The sequence below is a fragment of the Pholcus phalangioides genome, unplaced genomic scaffold (genome assembly GCF_987345545.1).
Source record: "Pholcus phalangioides strain wild (caught in Gottingen) unplaced genomic scaffold, Ppha-v1.0 ptg000020l_1, whole genome shotgun sequence".
Classification (NCBI taxonomy): Eukaryota; Metazoa; Arthropoda; class Arachnida; order Araneae; family Pholcidae; genus Pholcus; species Pholcus phalangioides.
The window spans coordinates 6,946,699-6,960,453 of NW_028301613.1; the positions used below are offsets into that span (position 1 = coordinate 6,946,699).

At 38.2% G+C, this 13,755-nt stretch overlaps 1 protein-coding gene across 1 annotated transcript in view; it reads left to right on the top strand.

Annotated features, from left to right (window-relative positions):
- The window catches only part of LOC149070884 (sorting nexin-14-like), a 50,924-nt gene extending 41,280 nt beyond the window's left edge, over positions 1-9,644 (top strand). Inside the window, exons 21-29 of the mRNA XM_089248330.1 lie at positions 98-138; positions 280-350; positions 963-1,017; positions 5,170-5,296; positions 6,298-6,462; positions 6,599-6,629; positions 7,802-7,866; positions 7,969-8,048; positions 9,311-9,644. Of these exons, the coding sequence (XP_089104456.1) occupies positions 98-138; positions 280-350; positions 963-1,017; positions 5,170-5,296; positions 6,298-6,462; positions 6,599-6,629; positions 7,802-7,866; positions 7,969-8,048; positions 9,311-9,400 (725 nt within the window). The 3' untranslated portion in view covers positions 9,401-9,644. The remainder of the gene's footprint in view (positions 1-97; positions 139-279; positions 351-962; positions 1,018-5,169; positions 5,297-6,297; positions 6,463-6,598; positions 6,630-7,801; positions 7,867-7,968; positions 8,049-9,310) is intronic.
- The last annotated feature ends 4,111 nt before the right edge of the window (positions 9,645-13,755 follow it).

Sequence of the window (13,755 nt, forward strand, 5' to 3'; positions counted from 1 at the left end):
CAGATCCAATGTCCAGAATAACTTTTGGTATAGTTTACTGTATTTTTGCGATATTTGTAGCTCTATGTTCATTTTTTTTTTTTTTTTACACTGCCAGGAAAGATGATAAAAACGGTGCCTAGGAAATTGATGAAAGAGGTAATTATGTGTGCACTGTATTTTATTGTTTTCTTTTGAAAAAAATCTGTCTGACGCATCAAAAATATATTGAAATTTTCGATTTTGGATTCAAAACCGTAGATTTTCCTCCATGAAATAATTTTTTTCATCCCGTTTTAGAAAGGACAGCACCTTCTTCCATTTCTTCAAGCCTTTCTCGCCTCGACCGAAGCAGCTAAACCCAAACCAAGGTCAGTTTATCAGCATAATATTTCTTGGATGTATTTCCGTATGGGTCAGTAAGATGGTACTCTGCACTCAATGATCACATTTGAAGCAATGAGATGAAGCAAAAATCTGACCTTTGTGCCAGGGATCTGAATAACGTTACAAGACCTATTGGGAACAATTTGTACAGTGAAAAGGAACAAACCATTTTTTTTAGCTTTGTGTTTTTTAACTATTATAATACATTTCCAATATACAGTCAATGCTCATTATAGCAACCCCCATCAAAAATGGATGCTTGGAAGGCCGTTGTAACGAAAGGAAAAACATGGAGGTTATTATGATAAAACATAGAGGTTGTTATAAAATTTGGGAGTTATCCTACTGGTCATTGTAATAGAATGGTCGCTATAATGTGGGGTCATTATAATGAGTATCGACTGTAGTATGGCTTTTTTTTTTTTGTAAAATCATAAGCAGAATTTACTCCCATTCCTCCTGCATAGTTTCCCACTGTCTATCAAAGGTACCATCATTTTCTGTGTATAAGCAGGTTTATGTGTCTCGTATCCATTGCAGCTTTTTTTAGTTATTCGATTTTGCATTGACATTTTGCTTTTTTTCATGTCCTTCAGCAAACTGGATTGGAACCAGATAAATGATTATGCGTCATATACGGCAACGGAAAAAGTAAGAATTGTAATTTTTTTATTTTTAATTCAGGTGTCTTCAATCAGTTGCTTGCTAGCACTATCGCATATAAATGTGCTCAATGCAAGCGCTCTGTTTCATGTCATGTTTATTGACACAGTAATCAAACAATCACCTTCAAACTGCATTTAAAGCTGGGTGCTCCTAGGAGCAGGTTTTCTTCACAGAGGTTTTTTTTCTTCACACAACGTGAATCGCCCAGGCGTACACCCAAAATTGGAAAAAGGAACCATGGCTAGATGTGTTTCAGAACTATATGAAGTTCTTTCACCAGTAATAAAGAAAAGAATTGAAAGATAGTGAAAATACTCCTTATAGTGGGAGTCACTTGCTGTTCAAACAAAGTGTCAAATTGAAATGACTGGCAACAAGAGAAAAAGGAGGAGGGAAAAAAAGAAAAATGACAGACCCAATCACAAACAAGAACTTGATAGAGATGGAGATGTAAAAAGGAAGCATGGAAGAGATTTTTTTTTCCGTAAACTATGTTTTTTTACCCTCACACAACCTCTCTGCACATCCTCCGGCACAAACATATGGCGCTTTTTATGCATATGTGAAGCAAGTCATTTGATCTGCTTCTTACCGACATTACTTCTAACTGAACTCGATATCCTGAAAGCAATAGCAGTCTTATTATGGCTACCGCAGCTCTCTTATTGGCAATCTACACAGCAAACTCATTCAAAATACTTCTGCAACCAAGCCTGAACCTGAACACAAAAACTTGATAATTTTGCCTCTCTACCCAAAAACCAGCCAACATATTGCAAAAATCCTTTGAAAATATAATTTTTCTGTGATTTTTACCCCCATCAATAAACTCAGCTTCTATAAACTAGAAGATCCCATTGACCCACTCAATAACTGGGGCATCTACAGCATTTCATGCTAATGCAGATTATCATATATCAGTCAAACTATATAAACTGAAGAGCCAAAAAAACTGGTGCAGGCATGCGTATGCAAATAAAGAGATATGGAACCAATCAGGGTACAGTGTTGCGGTCGGCAACGCCTATATAACACAACAAGTGTCTGGCATAGTTGTTAGATCGGTTACTGCTGCTACAATGGCAGGTTATCGAGATTTAAGTGAGTTCGAACGTGGTGTTATAGTCGGCGCACGAGAGATGAGACATAGCATCTCCAAGGTAGCGATGAAATTTGGATTTTCACGTACGACCATTTCACGAGTGTACTGTGAATATCGGGAATCCGGTAAAAAATTAAATCTTAGACATCGCTGTGGCCGGAAAAAGATCATGCAAGAACGGGACCAACGTTGACTGACGAGAATCATTAAACGTGACAGATGTGCACCCCTTCCGCAAATTGCTGCAGATTTCAATGCTGGGCCATCAACAAGTGTCAGCGTGCGAACCATTCAACAAAACATCATCGATATGGCTTTCGGAGCTGAAGGCCCACTTGTGCACCCTTGATGACTGCATGACACAAAGCTTTCGCCTCGGCCCGACAATATCGACGTTGGACTGTTGAGGACTGGAAACACGTTGCCTGGTCTGATGCATCTCGGTTCCAATTGCTTCGAGCTGATGGACGTATACGGGTATGGAGACAACCTCATGAATCCATGGACCCTACATGTCAACAGGGGACTGTTCAAGCTGGTGGAGGCTCTGTGATGGTATGGGGCGTGGGCAGTTGGCGTGATATGGGACCCCTGATACGTCTAGATACGACTCTGACAGGTGACAGGAACGTAAGCATCCTGTCTGATCACCTGCACCCATTCATGTCCATTGTGCATTCCGACGGACTTGGACAATTTTGGCAGGACAATGCGACACCCCACACGTCCAGAATTGCTACAAAGTGGCTCCAGGAACACTCTTCTGACTTTAGACACTTCCGCTCGCCACCTAAATCCCCAGACATGAACATTATTGAACATATCTGGGATGCCTTGCAACGTGCTGATCAGAAGAGATCTCCACCCCCTCGTACTCCTATGGATTTATGGACAGCCCTGCAGGATTCATGGTGCCAATTACCTCCAGCACTACTTCAGACATTAATCGAGTCCATTCCGCGTCGTGTTGCGGCACTTCTGTGGGCTCGCGGGGGCCCTACACGATATTAGGCAGGTGAACCAGTTTTTTTGGCTCTTCAGTGTATATAAATGTGCCCTTTAATGCTGTTTAAATTAGCATAGAAGATACGTAACCAACCAAGACTTTAACCATTCATCCATAGCCCAACATTGCTGGTCCTGTGACCATAAATTTGACTTTTTCTTCTGTGAAAAATACCCCTCACAGTGTGACTTGGAATTCTTCGAATCATTCCACATCAACAAAAACTCAAACCAGTTGCTCAACGACCTCACTAGCACACCACCCATCTCAAAAATCTGGTAACAGTTTCTACAATAATTTTTTTCTTCATTTGCATCACGTTCTCATTTGTGATTGGCTCCACCATTTTTCTTTTCTTTTTTCCTCTTTTTTTTCTCTTGTTGCTGGTCATTTCAATTCGACTCTTTGTTTGAACCGTGAGTAACTCCTGCTATAAGAAGTATTTTCACTATCTTCCAATTCTTTTCTTTGCTACTGATGAAGGAACTTCATACAGTTCTGAAAAGCGTCTAGCTGGGGTTCCTTTTTCCAATTTTGGGTCTACACACGTTTTTTCCCAAGTATATTGTCTCATCCAAAAGGTAATTCATTTCTATCCCAGTCGTTGTCCAGAAGACCAACTTGAGTCAAAACGGCACAGTCAAGTGAACTCAGTTCGGAAATGAATGTCAGGGAAGTTATATACGAAGGATCGACGACCAACTCAAGACATCAAAGAGGAAGCGGTACCAAGTTTGGAAATCGGTTGAATCACGCACAGAGATCAAAGATCAAACGAAGGTGTCAAAGAGGTAGTGGCATCCGACTAAAGCTATCAGTAGGGTCATGCATAGAATTCGGCAGTTAGCCCAAGGTGTTGATGAGGAAAAGGAAGAGGCACCCGATCATGGACATCTGTAGAGTCGTATATAGAGTTCTGCGACCAGTCCAAGATGCTGAGGAGGAAGCTTCATCCGATCGTAACTATTGGCATAGTCATGCATGGAGTTCAGCAATCAGTCAAAGGACGCGGAGGTGGCATCCGATCGTGGCTATTGGTGAAATCAAGCATGGAGTTTTGTCGATCATCCAAACAATTGGCAGGACTTGTCAGTATTCTTGCGGCCTTCTCATTCAATGGCTTTTACTTATGAGACTAGGTGGTCTTGAAGCATAGCAATGGACAGTAAACTCCATAGTGAGAGTGGCAGACCAGCCAAGCTGTTTAGTAGACCTGCGACTTTGTTGCGAGTTGACACTGAAGTACGGTCATGATTATATACAGTTCCCAAATCACTGAAGATGCAAATGAGACGTAATACACATGCTTCCCATTAATATCAGCATTCCAAGCAGTAACCTCGGAAATCAGTTTCTTTTCCCTCAGAATAACTTGTCAGCACTGAATACATCCATAAGTAAAAAAACTTTGTTTAGTCAACAGAAACTACTTATTACAAATATAAACATAATACATGCATAGTACTAAATAGTCATAGCATAAACTCAAAATAAACATAGCATATCCATTATTATGACACGCAGTCAAATGTCAACAAAGCCATGTTGCACTAGTTGTCAAGTGCATTGTACGCCACACGTTCTGCTGATCTTCATTTCGCTTTTGTTGTGTTTTCTTACCCTTCCTTTCTCTCTTTTTATTGTGCAAAATGGTAAAAATGCATGGATATGCAGACGGATCTCTTACCAGCTTGCTGTTCTGGTCATTCACTCACTTTCCCAACCACTTGCTTGTTTACCCATTTTTAAACTCTTGTTCGTTGACTCAGTCATTCAATCAATCTCTCAATTGTTAACCAAATTTTCCTTTCTGTAAATTGAGTGGCAGTGGATTGTTGACAGCAAACTTTTCAGACATGTGTGATGTAGAAACCTTTACACCGAGCCTTATTTTTATACAGAACAAAACAACTTCGCTATACAGACTCTATTATAATTGTGTTTGTTTTTTAATATAACTGTGCAATCAAGCATGCATAGCTGAAATTCTGTCCTTATTCTAATAGATATATGTTTTCTCTGATTGCAGTTAATCAATGGGTTATATGCGGATAATCTCGCGAGTTTGAAAATTGCCGGTGATGATGCAGAGATCAGGTGTTATCCCGAATCTGTCCTCAATCTCGAAGAGATATACGACTATGTGTATTATATAGGTTCGTATTTATTTGAAACTTTTTCATTTATGTAAACTTTTGATTGCGTAAATTTGATTCAATGCTCGGGAAATCAATGTGATGGTTTGTCTGAAATATCCAATACACCTGTTAAATTGTGAATTTCTTCAATGCCATAATGTTTTGCATTGTTATGCAACGAGCCCTCAGATGACTAGAAATGTTCTTCAGTAAAAATTCTCATAATAGTTTTTGTACACTTTATTAGCCTCTTCCAGATTGTTCCTGCATTAGCACTGGTTGTTCTGCGATGTATGTTGCAGATTTTGGCATATTCTACTTTGGGGGACAGACACAACAGCTTTGACAAGACAGCTTTAAACAAGCTTTGTCACTGTAGTTCATGTTGATTTCTATGGTATAACACACATAGTTACACACGATTAGTCAGCAAATGGAAACGCTGCATCATACAAATCAAAGCAACCAAAAATGACTAGTCTTGTAAAATGACTAGTCTAACTAATGTGCACCCAGCCTAAAGCAACATTCCACGTTTATGAATGATGTAAAGCAGCCGCTTGTTTTTACGACCTCCAATTCTTGAGCTAGTCTTTTGGTCCCGAACTGTACTTCATTTCTTTAACATCTTTTCCATTTACAAATTTTTGATTTTCCACATTGTTCAACTCCACTTAAGTTCATAAAAACGAGCGCTAACTGTGCTAAATAATTTTGCATTAGAGCAATGTCCTATCAAGGGCAGTCATTAGCTAATCAAACAAACAGGAAAATTTTTTTCTGTTCAATTGATCCATTTCTTTCGGTAAATAGGATAAATAAACACTCATAGTTTTGTTGCTGAATAAATGTGTTATTTGGTGAATTTTACCTTTTTTTATTTGCCAAATATTAAAAGATACATGATATTGATTTTTTGTTAAGTTAGGATAGGTTACACGTTAGCTAAAATATCTATATGTGAAAATATTTCATGTTCCGAAAACGTTAAAAAAAAAGTAATTTTGTATTTCTTCAAGCTGTTGAAATCATCCACGTTCAAGACTGGATAGCAGCGCTTCTGAATAGTTGCGATACTTTCCTGAGGCAACCTTTGCAGGCATGGACTGAATGGTACCTCGATGTGAAACTCCAACAGGTCTTTAAACCACAAAGGCTGACAGAGATTCTGAATCTCCTTCGAGGTAGACACACACATACATAAGTTTTTATGTTTTGTCAAATAGAGCCATTTTTGCCAGACACTGTATTGTATCATTAATTGAAGTTGTATCATTAATTGAAGTTGTATCATTAATTTTTGCTTTGCTTTTTTTGTAGATGTGCTGTTCTTCGACGATGATCCTCCTAGGTTCGTTCATTCTTTAATCAATGATTACTTAATTATGTGTCTTTTTAATGTGCAGAATCAAGAGACTCTTTGTTTTTAGCAATTAGCTATTCAGAAATTGATGTTTGCTCTTAGATATATATTGTATTGCCTATAATATACTGTTAAATAATAGTGTTTAGTGATGCAACGATTTTATGAAAATAACCAATTCAGTCTCCATCTTTCTATTGGCATGGTTTCACCCAGAGGCCACGTAAACTGCTGTGTTTAGGTGTATATATATATATGGTGAATTAGAAGTCTCTCTTAACCTTTTGTGTTCCACGCACTCATTGTGCCAATGAGACGTGGGCCAGGGACCCTTTGTCACATGGGCAGAGATATGGAGGATCTTTACCACTGCGCCACTCGGACCCTTGAAGGTTGCCGTCTCGGTTCCAGGTTCAAACCCGACGGAGGATATAGATAAGATATTCCGTAACGAGCTTGAGCCAACCACTGATAGACAGTGCCTTCGTTTCCAACCCATCTCATTAATGGCAGTAAATTGCAACTTAGCGATATGGCCAGACATGGTGTTTGGTATAGTAGACCTCCCTTACCAGTAAGACAAAAGCCACAGACGCCCTTGCCAATAAGATGAAAGCTGTGAACTCTCCTTGTTAGTAAGGGGAAGATGATATTCTTGCCAATAAGATGGAGGCCACAGTGCTCTTGCCAATGAAACGAATGTGACAGACCCCTTGGTAATAAGAGGAAAGCCACAGACCCCTTTCCAATAAGACGAAAGCCATTGACCCCCTTGCCAATAAGATGAAAGCCATGGACCTCTTGGCAATAAGATGAAGGCCACAGACCCCTTGCTAATAAGAGGAAAACCATGTGGACCCCTTGCTAATAAGAGGAAAACCATGTGGACCCCTTGCTAATAAGATGGATGTCACAAACCCTTGTATAGAATAATATTTTAGCTCATAATGCAAAAACAATAAGTCAACTGCAACTGTTCTCATCCAAGTTCATGGATCTCCAGAAACCTCTCATGGGGGGGGGGGGGGTTGAACTCTTGGTTAAAAACCACTGCCTTAGGAAGTAATTCTTTTCTCACATGCGTTATGTGCATAATTTTTGTGACTTGGTATTTGGCAATTAAAATATTGAATTAACTTTAGTACTTTGCCTCTTTTCAGAACCAGACGTCAGAAAATGGATCGATGCAAGCTCACTTACAAACAAGTGATAGAGTATTTTCCAGGTACTATTTATATGTGTTGTCTTGTAGAAGAGCAGCTGTAATGCAAAAGTTTGGTTCTTAACCTCTTTATGAACTACCTGAGGCTTAATTATTGTTTCATAGGTTTCTTACAGACTCAGAAGCTGGAGAAAGGTCTGACGTTACTCGTTGATGGCCTGCAGTGCCCTCTACTTAACAAGCAGGTAAGTAAACTGTAGTCTCTGTTGAAATTCTTCAGAAAGAATTGTGTTTTCGAATTTAATTTCTTATTTTCGATGTTTAACATGCTGTACGTTCATAATGATGTACGTTCCAGAATTTGGTAAATATAACCTAATAGAATGAGTCTGCACACGTGAGTTAGTATGAATTCAGGACATTATCAAATATAAGTGATGAAGAGAGCTAGTAAATTTTGAATTGCACCAAAAAGAAAACTTAGTTGCAAATTCTGCCACTTAATAACGCTAACGGAAGAAATGAGACTTTCAGGGCAATCATTCAATGAACAATTCATAGCTTAGGGGTCATTCAAGCATTATGTCAGCATCGGGGGGTTTCGGATTTTCTGACTTTTGGTGACAGGGGGGGGGGAGAGGGGGGTTTGAAAGTTGCTTACGTCATCAACCACCCCTTTTTGAAGATATGAAATATTCTAAGCTGCTGACGGGGGGGGGGGGTAAAAAATGGCTGAAAATCTGCTTACGTAATACTTGAATGGCCCCTTACAGGTAGGTTATCAGGCTGATGTATACCTATTTTCATTACTGGCTTTTCTGACACAATATTGGGACGCAAATGCTCCCCTTTCAGCGTGTTATTTCGAAGGTTGTGAATTTTTTAAAAATTACAATGAAATGCAGCATATTTATAGAAGGAAATGTGAGCAGCGAGTTTGAAGGCGTGGCTAATTTAGGAAATGAATGACCAAGAAAATTCATAGAGTGAGAGAAAGGCAGAAAAATTTGTGTAGGTCACTATAAATCCACCTCTGCCCAGATAGTGAGGGAATAGGTCTGTGAGTAGCCAAACGAGTGGCCTAGAGAGTCTGCAAGAATGTAAGCAAGCAAAAAAGTGACCAAGATAGTGTGTGAGCATGGGACTGGGTCTACAACATGTGAATGACTAAAAGAATGACCTAGAAAGTGTGGAAGTGACTTATTTACAGGAGTGAGGTCAAGTGCAAAATCGAACAGGACGACAAATTCAAGGAATGAGGGGTCAACAAAAGACTAAAATTGAAGGTGGTCAGCAAAACTTGTGTCTCCAATAGGTAGCAAAACTGTAAATCAGCTTTTGGCCATGAAAGTCTTGTTCCTTTCATTAATAGCCTCCATGGGAAATAAATGTGACTATGACAAGAGAGTGCGGGTTCCTTTGTTGTCTTAATACTCTGTTAGCTATATTAAAAGTATTGCTTTAATTTAAAATATCACTGAAATATTTTTGTTTGGATCCTTTAAAGCTTTCTTATGTTCTACTCGACATCGTCGTCCTCGAACTATTTCCAGAACTTCAAGACTCGACACAAAATTATGCTGATAAACCAGAGTGAATGGTAAAACGATATTTTTTGTGTTCATAATTCTTTTTTCTGACACCATTTACATTCCATGCAAATGAAGAAGAGAGAAAAGACGCTGCAAGAGACACTCGAAGCTAGTCACACATTCGATCGATTTCTTTGTTTTCAATAGATTTTTTTACAGTTTTTTTTTGGTACAAATGTAAATTATAAATATTTATATATAGAATACTGTTGATTATATATATTGTAATAAATTTGTTTTTTTTTCCCTTGTTCGTGTGTTATTTTTCTTGATTAACTGTGAAACCTGGTATGCAGAAAACTCATTGCTGATAATGAACCTTCTAACAGCCCGAATTGAGATTTAAATTGATTTTGCAAATTTTTTCCTGATATTTTTCATTTGACACACATAAATATGAACGAAAAAATTCATGTGTAAAATAATTTTCTCGTGTTTTCTGGACCTTGCCCATGTCTATGGAAACTTAAAAATAGATGATTAAAAAAAATTTAAATTTATGACACAAAGTACTGAAATGATTGAAATTTTTTTGTTTTGTGAATTAAGTTTGGAATCTCACTTATTCAGGAGAAAAAGAATTCAATTGTTACCACATCTATCAATGGTCTAACATTGAAAGTTAAAGAAGTCCCATCATTTCCTTCCTTCACCTCAAGTTTGATAGTCAGAGAAAATTTAAATTTCCTTTCTCAAATCTCATTTGCCTCATATAATGTTCGCTAATATTTATTGGGGGGGGGGGGTGTGTATTTTATTATATTGTTTATAACCTATAACAAAATGTACACCACAATTTTGAATGTTACTGTTACAAGACCATAAATACAAAATTAGTTTTTCCATCCAGTAAGAAGCTTTTAATAACTGCTGCTCTGCAGGGGTTGGACAAAATAATATGACACCTGCGAAAAAAACAACACTCGAGAGAACCTGTCATGTTCATATTATTTTGTCCTCTAGTGTCAGAGTGCCACATAGCGGGCGAGAATGTGCACACATCAGTCTAGTTGTAGCAGTGATAGCTTTCGGATGCAACGTAAATTGGGGCATTAAAACTTCATTGTGGCTGACCTCACAGATTTCGAAAAAGGCATGATTGTTAGAGCCTGTCCTGCCGGAGCCACATTAACATACGGCCACCCTTATTGGTGTCTGAAGAAGTACTGTGTCGATGGTAACGAAGCCTTTAGCAAGCAGGGAAAGACATCATCTGCCAAGCATAACAGTGGCCGAAAGTCAAAGATGACTGATAGAGAGAGACAGGTTTTGAAGTGGATTTGGGGCCAGAAAGCACAAGTCAACAGTATCTCAGATGAACACACATCTACAGGACGGCGTATCGACAAAAACTATCCACCGTGAACTGAATGAAACAAACATACATGGTAGAGCGGCTATTCCAAAACCAATGGTGACGCCATGCAATGCCTTGAAACGAACATGGTGCCACGAACATAAGAATTGGACACAACAACAATGGCATCTGGTCAGACGAATTGTCGCTCATATTATTCCAGACTAACGGATGTGTTTAGGTTTAAAGAATGCCAGCACAAAAGCCTATGATGTTGATTGTCTCCTTCCTACTGTTAACCAGGGAAGGGGATCAGTGATGCTGTCCTGGATGGGCAGGTTAATGCATCAGTTTATGTCAGTATTCTGGCCGACTATCTTCATCCAGTGATGCAATATTAGTTCCCTGATTCTCGACCTGTGTTCCAAGAAGATAATTTGCCCGCTCACACTGCTGGAATTGTCCGAGTGATGCTTGATGAATGCTATAATGAACTGCAACACTTCCTGTGGCCTGCTCAGTCCCACTGGTCATAATATAATTAAACCTTTGTGCGGTATTTTGGAGGCCAAACTGTGCTGTAGGTTCCACCTCCAAAGACACATTTTGAATTAGTGGCCTTTTTGCAGGAGTGGCGGCTACGTATCCCTGTGACTGTTGCACATGATTTTTATATCCCACGACGGATACAAGCTGTAATTAGTAAAGATTTTCTCATTTCACAGGTGTTTATATTATTTTGTCCAACCCCTGTACTTGTTACCCAAAACTAAGGAAATGAAAAAACCACATACCACCACCCCCCAAAAAATAACCTGAAAACGATACAATTTGCTTTGACAGAATCATTAACTGCTATCTACTACATTTGTATTATTTGGCAATATACTGATGATTCCTTCCTCAATTAAAATCAATTGCACGAATTTTATTGATAAAAAAGTAAGAAAAGTGTTAGTCCTGTATATTCAGTTTTCTACATACCAAAGTTAATTAACATTGAGTTTTCTGCATACTAAGGCTAATAAGCTTTGAATACCCGAATAATAAAATGTTTGGAATCTTTGTAGTTTTTAAATTAATTTTTTCCTTTCGTTTATCAACTTTCATGTATGAACAACTTTAAAGCACAATCAGCCTCAGGTTCCTCTTGTCATCTTCGAGGAGACAGAATCAGCACTCTACTGAAAAATAAAACTAATCTTGAAAAGGAGACGCAGAAGAAAGCGAGGTTAAGGCACTAATCCTAAAAAAAAGGGTAAGAACTACAAAAAACCTGCTGCCATATTTTCAAGTTTCGTTTGAATTCTCAGATGTAGGAACTGGGTTGCACTCGACTGATCAAAAAAAAGTGGTTCCACTTACCTCAGTGTACCTTATACTCATTTGCAAAAAACCAACCTATCAATCAAGAATCAAATAATATATTTGCTATCTCTTCTCATATACACATTCATTTATTCTCATTCCCATAAGGGGAAGTGCCCACATACCGTCCCACCCCTCAAGCAAAATCGTTAATGCTGAAAATCGTTTTAAGTAACTTAACTCCATACCTGAATGTGTGAGTGTACCAAATAAATTTTCTTCTTTTCAAATTTTGATTTTCATTAAAAAGTGTCCGAATTCTCTCTTCCCCCACCTTCAGTTATCTACACATTTATTATAGATGGAATAGTTGATCAACTTTGCCCAAGAATATTAAGAAGACGCCAACGAATAAGGCACATACACAAAATCCTAATGCATTTCAACACTAATGAGTGCCGTGTTCAGAGGAAAATTTTAACCACTATGAAGGCACATACATTCAGGCCTTCAAAAATACACCCCCGATCGCAACACCATGGCTTAAATTCATTGAGTGGGAATTATAAGAAAAATTTGAACAGACCAATCGCGGATAGCACTATTCTGCAAGCATCCAATCAGGACCCTACATTAGTATCTCGCGCAGGGTCACAGCTTCATTCTTACCACGATGTTTGAAGTGAACGGACATACTTTTTCCACTGAGCAACCGAGCGTGAAGATTTGGTATTCAACCAAAGTGGGAAACTCGGTCAGCATGACTAGTGGTTAAAATTTTCCTCTGAAGACGTCACCCATTGGTGTTGAAATGCATTAGAACTTTTTGTATTTTCATGTATTTGCCTTATTAACATTTATTATAGTTTTGCTTTAATTAGTTATATATTTGTGTGTATACATATAATTAGTTATATTTCTTATACTTCTTTCTTTATATAATTACCTTTTTTTTCTTCATGAATAAGACATAAAAGTGTTAAACACAGTATAAAAAGGTCAACAAGTGTGACATATATCATCATACATCTAAACTAAGTAGTTGGGAAAAAATATATAGCAAGAACAAACATGAATTTCCCCGATACTCAGGGAGGAGACAGATTTAGGGATTAAACTATACTACTTCTGTGTGTGTGTGTGACTAAACTACACGACTATGCAACGCAATATCCAAGTAGTGATCTATAATTATCAATTGCTAAGTGATAAAAACTTTCCGTAAAACTTACATATAACTGTTCAAAGATGATTTTGAAACTAACAAGTTATAACAAAAACCATTTTTGAAGAATTAAAGTGCAAATGAAGAGAGCAAAGCAACTGTGTGTAACTACTACTAAACCACTCATGTACCTCGTCCATATTCCTCTGTGGAATTTCTAACGAATTGGTACATGTTAGGATGTGCACATGTCTGCGTTACGAACGTAACGTGAAGCTTGTTGCTGTGTAATGCTTGTTATAGTGCTGCCACATATTTTTTCAACTATGAGTGAAGTGTAATGTTTGAATATTTTATCGTTGTAGGCCTGTTGCTCTCTGCGGCTAGACTTTTTAATGGGGAGATCAGCTTACATTCACACCTCGAAGTTGGGAACCAAGCTGTGTCACTGCAAGTAATCAACTGAATGGTTCTGAAGATATTCCTGACACTTTCACGAGACAGCAACTCTGTATATGCAAATTAGAGGGGGAGGGGCACGGATATTAGGCACTTTCGCTTAATTAATGTACAAACAGGTTCCTGAAAAA